Source organism: Babylonia areolata, chromosome 34 (genome assembly GCF_041734735.1).
Source record: "Babylonia areolata isolate BAREFJ2019XMU chromosome 34, ASM4173473v1, whole genome shotgun sequence".
Classification (NCBI taxonomy): Eukaryota; Metazoa; Mollusca; class Gastropoda; order Neogastropoda; family Buccinidae; genus Babylonia; species Babylonia areolata.
In genome coordinates, this window is record NC_134909.1 from 18,703,455 (window position 1) to 18,721,783 (window position 18,329).

Below are 18,329 nucleotides of genomic sequence, written 5' to 3' on the forward strand. Positions count from 1 at the left end.
GTTTGCTCTGCTCGGCGCTTATAGCTTTTAGAGGCGTTTGATTGGCTGAGAGCGGACTGGGCCAAGACTGCTCGTCTTTTCACTGTTTGCCGCGCGAAATTTGGCCAAGCAGAGCAAACCGATAGGCCTAGTTTCCATCAGTTTGACATGGTAAGTATATGTATCACCAAATATGGAGTATAATTCAAACTCCTCCTGTTAGTCATACACACACCTGTCTATCCATGTATGGTCAAAATGAATAACATACACTTTCCCCACAGCAACAACAGACATCTACTCAGCTGCCTCTTTCTATGTTAAGACAATATTCTGCAAAACGACTAAACCAAACCAAAACAAAAACAACGAAAAATAAAATCACACTGCCAATGAAAGTGTTAGTTACGAGTGATCATTCTGAAAACTCATGGTCTAAAAGGCTAAAAACCTCTGAAGTCACATCATCGCTTTATGATGGGAGTGAGTCAGAGCAACTTTCCTGCACCGACTGTGTGTAAGATGGACAGACAGAGTAGTCATAACTCATGAGCTACACATTCTATTCAGATCTGCATTGCTACACTCAAAAGCAGGCCAACATTTTAGTCATTACTGTCCACGTTCCAGGGTCACAAGAAGCAGGGAAGGGAAATAACTCTTACAGACAAACCAAGCATCAGATTGACGCTCCTCCTTCTTCTTCTGCGTTCGTGGGTTGCAACTCCCACGTTCACCTGAATGTACACGAGAGTGCTTTTACGTGTATGACCGTTTTTACCCCGCCTTGTAGGCAGCCATACTCCGCTTTCGGGGGCAGATTGACGCTCCAATAAAGGAGTTTCACTCTGTTTGCGCCTTCATTTTGGAAATCTTTACAACGTCTCAGGGATCAGCTCAGTTATCACACACTGCGTCCTCTCCATTTTCAATGCGTCAGGGATGCGTATTTATTTGATTTGATATGGATGCTTGTACCTATCCTTGGTCAAAGACCAAGATCAAAGCACTTTACTAACTCAGGGTCATTTGCACAACAGGCTAGAGCCTGTTCCAGTAGTAGTTTCAGTAGCTCAAGGAGGCGTCACTGCGTTCGGACAAATCCATATACGCTACACCACATCTGCCAAGCAGATGCCTGACCAGCAGCGTAACCCAACGCGCTTAGTCAGGCCTTGAGAAAAAAAAAAAAAATATATATATATATATATATATATATATATATATATAAGCTTACATAAATAAATAAATAAATAATAATTATGTTATTAAAAAAAAAAAAAAAAGGTAGTAGTAATGAAAATAATGATAAAATAATAATAATAATAAATAAATAAGCTAAAGCCTGGATAGAGCCGACTGACAACTGTTACTGGGCACTCATCACTCGTTTCCTGTGTCATTCAAAGGAAATTTTCTATCTAAAATTACGTTTAAATAACATACTTACCGTGACCCAACTAGTGCAGACTCCGGCAGGGGTCTGACATTCCTGTCCTGTGCAAACTACTATCCGCCTATGCGGAGAAAATGAGAGAACTACGGCCGATAACCTCCCGGAAGTAGGTAACGTCCCCTTTGTCCCCCTGGTTATCGCCCTCTTTTGACGGCAATATGCCATCAGCAGCGCAGCGAGCAGGGAGAACAGGAAGCGGGGAGGCCGGGAGGGTCTTAAATTTGGGTCACGGTAAGTATGTTATTTAAACGTAATTTTAGATAGAAAATTTCCTTTTAATCACACATACTTAACCGTGACCCAACTAGTGCAGAATAGCGCGACAAGGTGGCGGGCTAGCCTGTTCTACTGTCTATGTGCTGCGATAGCCTGCTGTGCAACTACCACAGAAGCGATGCCTCTTGAGCCATCATCCCGCAGGCGTGCGACGTCTCTCAGGTAGAAGTCGATGAAGGTGGCAGGATTTTTCCAGTAGGCGGCATCTAAGATGTCTTGTAGCCGTATTGAGTGCGCCAGGGCAAGAGAGGAGGACCACGCTCTGACTTCATGCGCTCTGGCTGAGGAGGCATCGAGTCTCAAACCTACGTCTGCATATGCACCTTTGATCGCATTGACTATCCATCGAGACAGCGACGTTTTGCTAATGTCACGTGGATGGTCTAGGTTCCAGCTAATGAAGAGGCGTCGCTTGGACGCTCGGAAAGGACGCGACCTTTTGAGGTATATGCGCAGGGCCCTGACCGGGCAGAGGAATCTATCCTCGTCATCATGGGCTAGAATGGAAGACAGCGGTTTGATGAAAAGAATGGGAGAGGGTGTATCGGGAGTCTGATTTTTGGCAAGAAATTCAGGGAGGAACCTAAGTGAGATAGATCCGTCCGGCTCAAAGGCTATATCCTGTGTGACGCCACTGAGGGCATGGACCTCACTACAACGTCTGCCTGAGGCGAGTGAGACGAGAAAGAGTGTCTTCATTGAGAGTAGCTTGAAGGGAGCTATAGCAAGGGGTTCGAAGGGTGCCTTGCGGAGGTATTGTAGTACCAGAAACAGGTCCCAAGAAGGGGACCGAGGGGATGTACGTGTGTGGCTGAGGGAAGCCCCTCGGACTAATGCCCTAAGCAGGGGGTCATCTGAGAAAGAGGGTCCGCCTAGTTGCCGAAGAGTGGAGCTGATTGCAGCGCGATGGACGCGTACTGCAGAGGCGGAGAGGCCTTTGGAGGAGGAGAGGAAAGCGAGAAAGTTGGCGATGTCCATGTTGGATGGGTGTGTGGGATTGACTGAGTGGGTAGAGCACCAGGAGAGCCAGCGATTCCAGTGTGCAGAGTAAACGCCTTGAGTGCCTTTGCGATGTGACCTGCATACGAGGTCGGCTGTGTCATCAGAGGCGCCTAGTGCTGACAGAGATTCCCGCACAGTAGCCAGGCGTGTAGGTTGAGAACCTCTGGGTTTCCGTGGGGAATGCCTGAGCGGGGCTGAACTAGGGAGTGTCTGCCGATGTGAAGGCGGAGTGGGGGGACGTGAGTGAGGTGGAGAAGGTCGGGAAACCACGGCTGTGCTGGCCAGTGGGGTGCGATGAGAATCAGGACGGCACTCTCCAGCCTTGCCTTTCTGAGGACTTTTCCCATGATTGGCAGTGGGGGGAAGGCGTACCCCGAAAGGTTGGACCAGCTGATCGACAGGGCGTCCACGGCCCAGGCCTGCGGGTCTGGGACTGGGGAGACGTATGTGGGGATGCGGAAGTTGAACCTTGTGGCGAAGAGATCCACATGTGGTTTGTGCCAATGGTCCCAGATCGGCTGAAGTGTTGAGTGTGACAGGGTCCACTCCGTCTGAAGCACTGTGTGGGATCTGCTGAGGTAATCTGCTAGAATGTTGAGCTTGCCTGGGACATGTCGTGCTGTCAGGTGGATGTTGTGCTCCTGACACCAGAGGAGGACTGTCTCCGCATGCAGGGACAGCTGGTGAGAGTGAGCTCCCCCCTGTTTGTTCAGATAACATGCTACCGTCGTGTTGTCTGTGCATAGCAAGATCGACCTGCGCGAAACGTGGGGGAGGAAGTGCTGGAGGGCAAGGGAGACCGCCTCCAGTTCCAGTTTGTTGATGTGCCATGATTGCTGCTGTGGGGACCAAGTCCCCGACGCTGTGTGGTTCTCCATGTGGGCACCCCAGCCCGTGTTGGAGGCATCTGTGTATAGTTCTGCATCTGGAGTTGGGTTCGAGATGGGAACCCCGGCGTTGAGCCATTGCATGTCCATCCAGCGCTGGGTCGACTGTGAGAACCATGTGCCTAGAGGAATCTGGGTGTCCCACGTCTGAGAAGACTGGGACCACCTGTTCTGGAAGTGGCGCTGAAATGGGCGTTTGTGTAGTCTGCCCAAGGGGACCAGTGCAGCAAGAGACTCCATGAAGCCCAGTAGAGAGGCAAGCTCCCTGGCTGACGCCGAGGCTGCCTGTGATAGATGAGAAAGGAGGCTGTGTAGCCTGTGGAGGCGAGGCATGGCCGGACGTATGGTCATTGATACCGAATCGATCGCCATACCCAGGAATTCGAACTGTTGAGAGGGCTCCAGTTCCGATTTGTCTGTGTTCATCAGAAAGCCCAGTGCTTGGCACTGGGTCCTGACGAGGTTGAGGTGATGCTGGCAGAGGGCCTTGCTCTCTGCGAGGATCAACCAGTCGTCTAGGTAGACCCTCAGGCGTATGCCCTTGCTCCTGAGGGCCAAACATAGTTCCCTGACCACTCTGGTGAAGACCCACGGGGCTGGAGCCAGGCCGAATGGAAGGGCTCTGAACTGGAAGGACTTGCCTTCCCATGAGAAGCGGAGCCACTTGCGGTCCCTGGGGTGAACAAGGACATGGAAGTAAGCGTCTGTGAGGTCTATGGAGACTGCCCAGTCGCCTTGTCTGATGGAGTCCCTGATTGACGCAGGTGATTCCATGCGGAATGATTTGTGCTGGAGATATCTGTTTAGGGGCGAAAGGTCTAGGACTGGCCGCCATCCGCCGGATGTTTTGGGAACGACGAAAATGCGGCCGAAGAAGCCCGGGGAGAGAGGAGGAGCTTCTTCTATGGCCTCTTTGTGGAGAAGAGAGAGTATTTCGTCCCGCAGGGCTGAGCGGGCTGTGTCGCCCTGAGGGGGGGGGAAGGGAGGAGGAGAGAGAGTGAGAGGTGCCTTGGAGGAGAGCCAAGGCAGGCGGAACCCCGACCCTATCACCCGGAGGACCCACTCGCATGCTGGGAGAGACAGCCACGCTGGCATGTGCCTGGACAGGCTTCCTGCTGGCTGTTGGTGCGCGAGTGGCGGGTGAAGGGCGGGGGCAAGTCATTGGGGGTGGGCCGGAGTGGAGTTGGTTGCTGGCCTGCGTGGAGGGCGGAGTGAGTGCGGCTGGCGCCTGTACGGTCTGGGCTGACCCCTGGGTTGTGGCCTGGGTTGTGCTCTGGCGTTTGAGGTTGTGGATTGGCGCGGGCGCGGTCGGAAGGAGGTAATGTTGCTACGCCTTAAGGTGTAGGGCTGATGCCGTTGAGCATGCCGCGGGTGTGCCTGAGTGCGGAGAGGGCCTGCGCCGAGGGCAAGGTCCCTACCCAAGTCTGCGCGGCGTTTGATGGCCGCAGTGGGGAAGCCTTGACCAAAAAGGGAACCGTCGGCGGGAGGAAGCGCTCTGAGGGAAGCATGTTCTGGCAGAGAACGCACGTATGGAGAGTGGTCGAGCACAGCGTCCCTCCTGGCCAAAATCACGTTCATGTAGGCCTGCGCTTGTATATTGGCAGAGCGCATAAGGAGCTGGGCGATCTGCTGTACGAAGGGAGAGAAGACCGAGATGTCAAGGCCGGCTGGTGGGTCAGCTGGCGTTTCCATCAGTGCTGTGGCAAGGCCCGCCAGGAAGTTGTCTATGGCTGCAGTTGATTCAAGGGACAACCTTGCAGCTTCTTCCAGGTCCATCAAGAATCTGTCTGTCACTGTGACTGAGCGATTGGCCTGCGAATTGTTTGGGAGTAGTAGTAGGTCCTCCTGAGAAAGAGGCAGGGGCCTTTGCGGGATAGGACCCGGAGCTAACAGTGGGGGTTTTGAAGTGGGTCTGGGTTGGGTTTTTAAGAATTTGCCTCGACCCATTGCTGCAGGGAAATCGGGTACAGAATCAGAGGGGACCTCGCTGATGGGTTGGCCCCTGATGCGTGCCAGCGTACTATGCAGGGCATCAAGTACCATGGGCGACTGTGTGAGGGCATAGTGAGGGCCATTGGAGGATCTGTGGATGCCCATGATTTCCATAGCACCGCAGGATTGAGGCGTGCCCGGTGCATGAATTGTCTCCACCCTGTCTGGAGTGTAGGAAGCTAGGTGTCCTAGTGCTTCCTGCAGGGAAACCAACTGGTTTTCTTCTGAAGGTGGTTCCTCTGAGTCTGTGTCACCATCAGAAAAAGTCTCTTCAGTGGCATAGGGTGATGGATCAGGCTGTGTGCTGGGCACGTGGCCAGTGTGGCTGTCCTGGGTGCTCTGAGTGTGTCCTGCTGAAGTGGAGGGTAGCTGCTGGTGGGTGGCAGGGGGTGGTGGTATTGCATTAGAAGAAGGAGCAGAAGCAGGAGAAGGTGTGGCACCAGGAAGGACAGTGGAGCATAATTGCTGCAGCAAGCTGATAATGAGCTGCTGATTGTTTGTTTGAGCAGCTTGCTGTGAGACCGTTTGTGGCTGGGAAACAGCAGCAGCTGGAGAAATGGCAGATGTGGACATCACTGCATGGCTTGGTGGAACCGTGCACGCGCCTGCACTGGAGGCAAGGGGCAGTGACGGTGCAAGGGAAGTAACTGCGGCGGTCACCGATAAGGGGACCGAAGCAGGAGTTGCCTCCCTTGGATTGGAAAATCGTGACAAGGGGAGGGGTGCACGCGTATGGGCAAGCGTGTCCCCTAGTGGTCCACCTTCCTCCCTGCACAATGGGAGGGCATCCCTACACGCCACGGTCGCCAAAGGATCCGAGACGGTCGAGGCATGCCGCGTGGGGGGCTCGTGATCCGATGTCACGGCCGCCACCACGGACGCATCGCACGTAGGGCCCAGACTAGTGTGCGGATCCAGAGCAAGTGACTTGCGTTGTTTCCCCAAAGGGTTTGTGCAAAAATCCCTTGAGACTGAGGGCATGGGGAAAGGGATAGAGGAGGTCGACTCGGGTACTGCCGACTGGCAGAGCCGAGAAATCGCGGATCGCGACGAGTCCGATCGCGAATCGAAAAAAGGATTGTGAATGGCACCACTGACCTGTGTATTGGTAAGCAAACCTGTAGAAGTCGCCGGAGGAGGCGTAGTGGGTAGTGGTGGTCTGGAGTCGACCGGAGGTAGCGGAGGAAGTGGGGGTGGCGTAGGGTTGGCGTTGCTGAGAGCGGCAGAGGTAGAGGGCCCAGACTGATCGCGAATCGATTGCGATCGTGCCTTAATTTTAGCCCGATCTCCCAATCGGGCTACATAATTGTGCGACCTGTTTGAAGACATAATCGGACACAAAACAGAAACGCCAAAGAATCGATAGACAGGTAGAAAATGCGAAAAACTTAGCCGTATGAAGTGCACAGGTACAGGTGTCGAGATGGCTGCCGGAAAAAGAGGGCGATAACCAGGGGGACAAAGGGGACGTTACCTACTTCCGGGAGGTTATCGGCCGTAGTTCTCTCATTTTCTCCGCATAGGCGGATAGTAGTTTGCACAGGACAGGAATGTCAGACCCCTGCCGGAGTCTGCACTAGTTGGGTCACGGTTAAGTATGTGTGATTCAATCAGATTTCAGGTACACACACATACACACTCAGACATTTTACACATGACCGTTTTGTTTATTTCGGGGGTGTGCATGCTGGGTATGTTCTTGTTTCCATAACCCACCGAACTCTGACATGGATTACAGGATCTTCTGCTTGCGTATACACATGAAAGGGGTTCAGGCACAAGCAGGTCTGCACATATGTTGACCTGGGAGATCAGAAAAATCTCCATCCTTTACCCACCAAGCGCCGTTGCCAAGATTAAAACCCGGGACCCTCAGACTGAAAGTCCAATGCTTTAACCACTCGGCTACTGCGCCCGTCAGTTTATGCAATATAAAAATCCATGAACATTGTTCAGACCTCAACTCTTTCACTGCCATAGACAACTTCAGTCAACCAGATAGTCCACCGCCATAGGCAGCTTCAGTTGACATCGATAGGTCATGTTAAAAGGACCATTTTTCACAGTGTAACAAAGCTTGGCAGCTTCAGTTGACATCAATGGATCACGTTCAATGGACAATTTTTCACAGTGTAACAAAGCTTGACAGCTGCAGCCAACTTTCCTGTACAGCAGGAAATTCACTGACCTTCGCCCCTTGACCCCCTTGACAGAATTTGAGGTGTTCTGAACAAGACCACTGTGTTGTTCTAACAAGAACTGAACCACATGACTGAGAGCATCGAGTCTAAAATATTCTGCACAGGGGAGAGCGTTTCAACAAGAAACTTGGTGGTGAGCGAGTTAATAGAAAAGGGGAGGGGGGGGGGAGGAGATATAGTGGCTATGCATGCCTCAAGGACACAGCATAATAATAATAATAATAATGGATACTTATATAGCACACCATCCAGATCTGCTCTAGGTGCTTTACAAAAACGCTTTGTTAACATAAAACATTACATCTATGTTACATACACACACCAAAATATGACTACACACACACACACACACACACACTGCATACATACATTTTAACAATGCATGTGTATCTAACAGTTACCCTAACACATACGCACACATAGGCAGGCACAAACTTAAACGCAAGCACACACAATACACATTCATATACATGCATGTAGTTATGTACACATACATATGTATACGTACATAGTCAAGCACAGCTAACGCAAAGGAAGTGGACCTGCCACAATTGAACTTGCTGCTGAGGGAAAAGGTGAGTTTTGAGACGAGATTTAAAAGATGCGAGGGAATCAGAATGACGGAGGTTATCAGGGAGCTTGTTCCACGTCTTTGGACATCTTCAACTGCTCACCCATGTCCCTCACACAGACACACCACTGCCCCACATCGTCCTAGATGTTGCAGCAGCGGAACGTTACCCAGCCTAATGTACAGACTATGATTGGATGCTATAAAAACAAAATTTACTGCTAAAGTGACTTGCACTTGTGGAAATGCAATAACCTCCATGCATAACATCTGTGAATGTGAACAGCTGTCATTTACAAATCTGCAGTTCTATCTGCTTCCATCGGAAACATTTTATAATATGATGATCAATTTAGGTTTGAAGTAGTTCCGAGTTTAACCAGGCTCTCTGTCGTAAGTTTACTGGCTGAGTACTTAGTTTGTTGTTTTATTTCGTTCATGTTTTTCGGTGATGCAAACTGAGGAGAGAAGAACAGGCAAAGCAGGGATGACATGAGGCATGGGTGCGGGTGTGGGGGGGTGTGAGGGGGGGAGGGGGGGGAGGAGGCGATGGATATTCGTCTGAAATCACAATGGTGGATAGACGTCAAACAAAGAGAAAGAAGCAGCAGCAGCTCTAAGGCACCACGATGAACGGCTGGTAGGGCGTCAGTCTGGACTTGCTGTGGCAGGAGTGGATCCACTGCGGCTTCACAAACACCAGGGCCGGGTTCTCTGTCAGGGCCTGTTGCAACAACACAACGCCACACGGTAAGACAACACACAGACAACGGACTGACCACACTGCAGAACGGACAGGGAAAACCGTTCATTCGCTGAGACCACAGGCTTTGACACACAGCCGACGGGCGCAATAGCTGAGTGGTTAAAGCATTGGACTTTCAATCTGAGGGTCCCGGGTTCGAATCACGGTGACGGCACCTGGTGGGTAAAGGGTGGAGATTTTTACGATCTCCCAGGTCAACATATGTGCAGACCTGCTAGTGCCTGAACCCCCTTCGTGTGTATATGCAAGCAGAAGATCAAATACGCACGTTAAAGATCCTATAATCCATGTCAGCGTTCGGTGGGTTATGGAAACAAGAACATACCCAGCACGCACACCCCCGAAAAGTATGGCTGCCTACATGGCGGGGTAAAAACGGTCATACACGTAAAAGCCCATTCGTGTGCATACGAGTGAACGTGGGAGTTGCAGCCCACGAATGCAGAAGAAGAAAAGAAGTATCGGCAAACAGTTATACTCCACCCCTACTGCAGAAAGGTTTGGGAGTGCTTATTCTGTGTTGGCAGTTTGGACTGAACTTTTGTTTTATACACTTCTGTGTGTCTCATTCCTGTTCTGTTGAAGTCACACTGATGCTGATAACAAAAAACAAAAAAAAAAAAAAAAAAAAAAAAAAAAAAAGACGTGCCAATCAGTGCTGAATCGATTCCTAATTAATTAGACATCAGATTTGGAGAATAACATTTTTTTTTTACCTGTTAACAATAATAATAATAATAATAATAACTGGACATTTATCAGTGCTTTCCTCATTGCACAAAGCACTTTACAATCCACACAGACACGCACACAAAATACACTGTCTTCAACACACAATCATGCATAATAAACATAAATATGCGCATACTACTTCTTCTTCTTCTGCGTTCACTCGTATGCACACGAGTGGGCTTTTACGTGTATGACTGTTTTTACCCCGCCATGTAGGCAGCCATACTCCATTTTCGGGGGTGTGCATGCTGGGTATGTTCTTGTTTCCATAACCCACCGAACACTGACATGGATTACAGGATCTTTAACGTGCGTATTTCATCTTCTGCTTGCATATACACACGAAGGGGGTTCAGGCACTAGCAGGTCTGCACATACGTTGACCTGGGAGATCGTAAAAATCTCCACCCTTCACCCACCAGGCGCCGTCACCGTGATTCGAACCCGGGACCCTCAGATTGACAGTCCAACGCTTTAACCACTCGGCTATTGCGCCCGTCTATATGCGCATACAAATTTGTACATTCATTACAAACATACATACATACATTCGACACACACACAATCCAGCGTTACAAGTGTTACAGACCATGGTTTGGGTTAACAGCACACAGCACCACTGACCTCTTCAAAGTTGTCGTCCCAAGAGGTGGACGTAATGACGTACTTCACCCGGTCTGTCATGTAATCCTCCAGGACTCTGCACACAGCGCCACACATCATTCATGACACTGTGAAGTGATGGCCTAGAGGTAACACGTCCACACAGGAGGCGAGAGAATCTGAGCGCACTGGTTCGAATACTGGCAAGAGCCGCCAGTGTTTTCTCCCCCTCCACTAGACCTTGAGTGGTGGTCTGGACGCTAGTCATTTGGATGAAACGATTAACCGAAGTCCCGTGTGCAGCATGCACTTAGCGCACGTAAAAGAACCCACAGCAACAAAAGGGTTGTTCCTGGCAAAATTCTGTAGAAAAATCCACATCGAAAGGAAAAACAAAAAAAACTGCATGCAGGAAAAAAATACCCCAAAAAATGGGTGGCGCTGTAGTGTAGCGACACGCTCTCCATGGGGAGAGCAGCCCGAATTTCACACAGAGAAATTTGTTGTGATAAAAAGAAATACAAATACAAATACAGAAAGAAGCTATTCAAGACGCTCCACTCCATCAGCTGTATTCAACTTGATCTATATCTACTTCTTCCATGCATATGTGTGTGTGTGTGTGTGTGTGTGTGTGTGTGTGTGTGTGTCTGCATGTGTTGTGGTTTGTATCTGACATGACTGTACAGCACTTTGAGCTGGACAAAAGCGCTAAACATTTCTGCACCATAATCATCATTATTACTGAGCTTTCATTTCGTCTAACAGCAAAGTAAGGGCTGTATGACTTACAGTTTCTCCAGTACAACAGGAAATCATTTACAGCTTAAGTCTTTTGTGAAGGACTATGACTCTCAAACAAGGAGGCAAGATTGCACTGGCTCTTAGTGCTGCAGCCTTGGGGGCTAGTTGGCCTTTGGGAACCGTCCAAACACCAACTGTCCTAAAACCCTCTTGGCTGAGTGGGGATGTAACTTGGGCAAGACGCTCTCCACTTTAATCAAACTCTAGCCGAGACAGTCAGGACAGCAGTTGCCTCCTCTGCTGTTCTGATGGTCATAGTTGGACGCAACGGACTATCATACAACTGACCAAGAAGGCCATAAAACCAGCAGACGCTGAGCTCAACCGAAGCAGACAAAAAAAACAGCCACAACCCTCACCCGTCATAAGCGGCGATGTAGCGTGTCAGCAAGCGCTTCTCAGCGCCGTCAAAGTCCCCGAAGAAAAAGAAATGTTTGTCAGCAAAGAAATCTGGGAGGTCCGGCAGGCCGGAATCCCCATCATCATCATTAGTATCCATGGCAACCGCACTGTTCCTGCTCGGCTCGTCTTCGTCGGTGGAGTCGGCAAAGAGTTCAAGGGCGGGGTCAGGTTTGGTGACCTTGGGTTCTGGTTTGACCTTGACCTCCGTCCTGCCTTTGACCTCTGGTTTGCCCTTGACCTCTGGCTGTTTCGCCGCTTCCTTTTTGACTCTGGCTTTCTCTGTGGCTCTGTTCACAGTTGTGAAAAAAGATTTTGTGCAAGTCATTTCAGTGCCTTCTTTTAAGTCAAAGTATTCCCTATCAATCATAACACACTGACTTTTGCTCCTGTGCCCATTCAAACATGTTATATCCTCATTCCCATGACTTCATTCATTCTGCTTACAGATTCAATCATTCAAAAAATAAAAATATTCATCCATATTCTAATATAGAAAAATTGATTGTTTTCATGTGTAGACCATAAGATGTAACACTGATATTCACATACAATGTGCACCCACATGTATGTGCAAGTTTACAACTACACACACACACACACACACACACACACACACACACCAAACACACACACCTGCGCTAACATAAACAAACCAAACACACTGGCACTGGGGAATCATAAACATTAATATATCATCACAATAAACCATACACACAAACACACAAGCAAGTACCTCACCACCAACACACCCCCCACACAAACACTCATATACACCCACACAAAATAATACACACATATATTTTTTTTTGTATTTTGTATTTCTTTTTATCACAACAGATTTCTCTGTGTGAAATTCGGGCTGCTCTCCCTAGGGAGAGCGCGTCGCTATACTACAGCGCCACCCTTTTTTTTTTTTTGTATTTTTTCCTGCGTGCAGTTTTATTTGTTTTCCTATCGAAGTGGATTTTTCTACAGAATTTTGCCAGGAACAACCCTTTCGTTGCCGTGGGTTCTTTTACGTGCGCTAAAAGCATGCTGCACACGGGACCTCGGTTTATCGTCTTATCCGAATGACTAGCGTCCTGACCACCACTCAAGGTCTAGTGGAGGGGGAGAAAATATCGGCGGCTGAGCCGTGATTCGAACCCGCACTCAGATTTTCTCGCTTCCTAGGCGGACGCGTTACCTCTAGGCCATCACTCCACATACACCACATGCACACACGCTTCTCTCACATCACATCATGTATAAGGACATCAAATAAAAAATACTACCACCATTTCTACAACACACACACACACACACATACACATACACACACATACGCACACACACACACACACATACAAACACACACACACACACACATACACACACTCACACACACACACACACACACACACATACACTCACACACACACACACACACACACACACACACACTCACACACACACACACTCACACACACACACTCACACACACACACACACTCACACAAACACACACACTCACACACACACACAAACATACACATACACACACATACGCACACACACACACACACATACAAACACACACACACACACACACACATACACACACTCACACACACACACACACTCACACACACACTCACACACACACACACACACTCACACACACACACACTCACACACACACACACAAACACACACACACACACACACACTCGCACACACACACACACACACACACACACACACACACACACACACACACACACACACACACACACACACACACACAGAGGCAGTCAAAAGCTCTCTTCAGTCTCTCCCCTCTTTCTCTCTGTTGTGTTCTACACTACAACCAGTTGGTACCGATTTTATACTGACTTCATCATTATAATGCTTTGATCTTTGTGGTGTGCATGTGTCAAAAAAAGCGTGCATGGATGCCTGCCTGTGTGTGTGTGTATGTGTGTGTGTGTGTGTGTGTGTGTGTGTGTATGTGCATCTGCATGTATCTTAAATAGTGGCGAAGGTGATGTTTTTATCGAGCTTGCTTTGCTTTGACTCTTGTGTGTGTTTTTCTTGTATACGTTGTACGTTATCTTTCTTGTGGAGTGATTGCCTGGAGGTAACACGTCCGCCTATGAAGCAAGAGAATCTTAGCGCACTGGTTCGAATCCCGGCACAGTCGCCAGTACTTTCTCCCCCTCCACTAGACCTTGAGTGGTGGTCTGGACGCCAGTCATTCAGATGAGATGATAAACTGAGGTCCCGTGTACAGTATGCATCTAGCGCAAGTAAAAGAACCCACAGCAACAAAAGGGTTGTTCCTGGCAAAATTATGTAGAAAAATCCATTTCAATAAGCAAACTTTTTTTTTTTAAATGCAAGCAGGAAAAAATACCAAAAAATGGGTGGCGCTGTCAGTGTAGCGATGCGCTCTCCCTGGGAAGAGCAGTCTGAATTTCACACAGAGAAATCAGTTGTGACAAAAAAGAGTAATACAATACAATTAATCCACTTGCGCTTTTTTAAGATTTTTTTTTTTAAACATCACGGATGCATCTACTGCATACAAATGTTTTAAAGAGGTTATTGAATTAACAAGAACGAACACAATGAAATCTGTCACAGTACTTGTTCTGCATACGTTAGGCCTAACTCCTTTTGTTATGAAACATTTTTAGCGTTAGAATCGTGGAAAAGATGGGAACTTAACTTCTCCGAAATAACAAAGTGATTCTTTCTTCTTTTTTTTTTCATCTTTTTAAACATTCATGGGCTGCGACTCCCACATACACATGTACACACGAGCGGACTTTTACATGTATCACCATTTTTATCCCCGCCATGCAGGCAGCCATACTCTGTTTACTGGGGGCTGCATGCCGGGTATGTTCTTGTTTCCATAACCCACCGAATGCTGACATGGAAATCAGGATCTTTAACCCTTTGAGCCCTGACCACCGCTTTACCGGTGGCAGAGAAAAATGACATAATGCCCAGCCACCGGTTGAGCGGTGCGTAAACACTTGAAGTGTGCAGAGTCTCAACCTGGCCCGTCAGGGCAGAAATCAGGGACAAAACGTGCGAGAAACAACTGTACACAACGCAGCAAGTAACTGATATGCTTGATAATTTATCAGAAGTAGAGTATGACAATGATTACTCTGATAGTGAGGTGGAATTCAAATCGGATGATTTTGCAACAGATAGTGATGCAGAATCAGTTGATCAAAGGAGGCGTGTCAGGTTGAGACTCTGCACGCTTCATGGTAGAAATCGATCTTTTTTATCCAAAGCACATGCACAAAACACAGTGAAAAGGCGCAGCAATGTTGGTACTACGTTTGCTGACATCAGAATATTACGGTTTTTCTGACTGGCTCTTCAATACAAGTCAACCAATAGCAAAACACGACACAAGTGTATACGCACCGTTCAACCGGTGGCCAGGCATTATGCCACCCCTCCCCACCACCGGTAAATCGGTGGTCAGGGCTCAAAGGGTTAAAGTGCGTATTTGAGGGGGTTCAGGCACTGGCAGGTCTGCACATCTGTTGAGCTGGGAGATCGGAAAAATCTCCAACCCTTTACCCACCAGGAAAAATCTCCACCCTTTACCCACCAGGAAAAATCTCCAACCCTTTACCCACCAGGAAAAATCTCCACCCTTTACCCACCAGGAAAAATCTCCAACCCTTTACCCACCAGGAAAAATCTCCACCCTTTACCGTGACCAGTACACACAAGGTGATTGTGATTCTGATACCGTTGTGTCGTACCCACCTTCTGATCTCCTCGTCAGTGTCATCAGCAGAGTCTGTGTCTCCCCCGTATCTCTCGACTTTCAAGCATGGCAACAGAACAGAAAGACAGCAATGAAACCAACCATTAACATGTATGACATTAATGATAATAATAATAATGGTATTTATACAGCGCTGAATCTTGTGCAGAGACAAGTCAAAGCGCTTTCACACCAGTCATTCACACACATGCATGACTCTAAAACTGGAGAAACTGAAGACAAGGAAGAGGCAGGGAAGGGAGGCTATCTAGTGGAGAGGTGGGTTTTAAGGCCAGACTTGAAAGAGCTGAGTGCGGAGACCTGACAAAGCGAAAGAGGAAGTTCATTCCAATTGCAAGGTCCAGAGACAGAAAGAACAGCGGCCAGCAGTGGAGTGTTTGAATCTGGGTATAGTCATTAATCTAACAAGGTATCAGCATGACAAGAAAAATAAAATTCTGCTAATCACAAGAAGCCGATGGAGTCTCCCATCGGACTGACAGATGAGTAGGCAGGCAGGCTTATCTGTCAGTGTGTGTCCTCATATGGGAGAAGAGGCCGATTCTGGATGCGCAGCACTTCCCACAGGTGTTGCAAGGGAAAATGTCTCCAGAAGTTGAGCCCTGCTTCCTTTGCTCACGCTTCTCCTTAATGGCCAGCATTCTCTTGTTTTCAAACATCTTTATGCCACAAGAGCACAGCATCCTCCAACGAGAGCGGTCAAGGACATCAGTTTCCCAGGAAGCGATGTCTATGTCACAGGCTTTGAGGTTTGTCTTCAAGGTGTCCTTGAAGCGCTTGCAGGGTCTTCCAAGTTCGTGGTGGCCTTCCTTCAGCTGGCCATACAAGAGCATCTTCGGGATCCTGCTGTCTGTCATGCGGACAACGTGTCCTGTCCACCATGCCACACATTAACAACTGCTCTGTTTTTGACAGTGCATTTTTCAGTGATATAGATATTTTGAGATATCAATTATAAATCAATAGATATCAATTTTCATTTTCAAAACTGTTCCAATGTTTTTTTTAAATTTTCAAAAATGTTGTTGTTGTGTTTTTTTAATTAACTCTCTCCATACGAACGGCGAAAGAGACGACGTTAACAGCGTTTCATCCCAATTACCATCATCAAAATATTGCAAGCGGAAGGCTCTAAAACTGAAGAGGTGAATGTTGACAAAGAATACCACAGTTCTGACGACGGAAGCTAAAGGTTGGGTCATTGAGACACCCACTGGACATCCGAGGGATCTGTGTAGAGGAGAAGAGAGGACTGGCCGTACTGAGTGAGTTAAGCGTTTGCAAACTGCGTAATATTGTACTGATAACTCTTTCGTTTAATATTCATGTTTTATGATGTGCTTATCGTATTCATTTGATGAGCAAAGCTACAGACAACAGACGACACTTAGTGCAAGAAAAACACAGAGAGAGAGAGAGAGAGAAAGTGAAGAAAGAAAATAGAAAGACAGAAGGACAGGGAGAAACATGACAACTGATGTACATGGACAACACATAGAAAGACACCTCCTCATCTCCACTGCCTCACACACACACACACACACACACGCACACACACACACACACACACACACACATATACACACACACACAATCACAATCACATACACACACACACACACACACACACACACACACACACACACACACACACACACACACACACACACACACACACACACACACACACAGAAGGACAGGGAGAAACATGACAACTGATGTACATGGACAACACATAGAAAGACACCTCCTCATCTCCACTGCCTCACACACACACACACACACACACACACACACAATCACACACACACACACACACAATCACAATCACATACACACACACACATATACACACACACACACACAATCACAATCACATACACACACACTCACACACAGAGATACACACACACAAGCACACACACACACACACACACATGCACACACACACAATCACATACACACACACACACACACACATATACACACACACACACACAATCACAATCACATACAAACACACACACACACACACACACACACACACAATCGCTCCTACAAAAAAGCACACATACACACACAGCGACAAAAACTGATCAATACACACCATCTGATTCTTCCTTGACTTTGCTTTTGGACTGTTTTGGAGTGGCACTTGTACTGCCTAGAAAGCATCCACACACACACACACGAGCGCGCGCGCACACACACGCACACGCACACACTCATGCACACACACATGCACACACACATGCACACACACACACACACACACACACATAAAAGGTGCAAAAAACGAACAGGGAACCATAGAACTTTATGTGCCTCTCTCTGTACAAGAGGGTTATCGAATACTAGAAAAAACATCGTGGAACAAGTTATCAAATACTAGAAAAAACATCATGGAACAAAGTCAGAGAATTATACCAGGAAAATGGCAAAGCTTTAAACCATAGTGTAATTAATATTCAACAACTAAGATCAAGGCAGATTCATACATTATCAAACAGGATAAAACTGAACGCTTTTATAACTAAGTTCAGCAAATATGTCAGATGCATATGTGGAGAACATATTTCTAGCAACCATGTAATATTCGAATGTCAGAATCTAAAATATTTTTTTGCCAGACTTCACCAAAAGTTCTTTTGAATGTGTTAACAATTCCAATATGTTATTTGTTATTGCAGAAGGTTTGCTGCATAGTACTATAGGACATTTGTTATAGATGTTATAGTTGTTTGATGTTGGCGTTCATAACGTTTCCATTTTCCCTAGCGTTGTCTCTCCCTATTCACCCTCCACACATACACACACTTTTACCCCCACCCCCTCTCACAGCCCCTACCCCCACGT

The 18,329-nt window shown here is 47.8% G+C and overlaps 1 protein-coding gene across 2 annotated transcripts in view; it reads right to left on the reverse strand.

The window, feature by feature from the left end:
- Positions 1 to 7,196: 7,196 nt before the first annotated feature.
- Positions 7,197 to 18,329, reverse strand: part of LOC143277396 (DNA repair protein XRCC1-like) — a 41,280-nt gene continuing 30,147 nt past the window's right edge. The window contains exons 12-16 of one of the 2 annotated variants that reach the window (XM_076582187.1): positions 17,581 to 17,637; positions 15,452 to 15,509; positions 11,629 to 11,958; positions 10,487 to 10,562; positions 7,197 to 9,088 (exon numbers count right to left, since the gene is read on the reverse strand). In XM_076582187.1, the coding sequence (XP_076438302.1) occupies positions 8,981 to 9,088; positions 10,487 to 10,562; positions 11,629 to 11,958; positions 15,452 to 15,509; positions 17,581 to 17,637 (629 nt within the window). In that variant the 3' untranslated portion in view covers positions 7,197 to 8,980. The remainder of the gene's footprint in view (positions 9,089 to 10,486; positions 10,563 to 11,628; positions 11,959 to 15,451; positions 15,510 to 17,580; positions 17,638 to 18,329) is intronic. The other variant, XM_076582188.1, reaches the window with a different exon arrangement.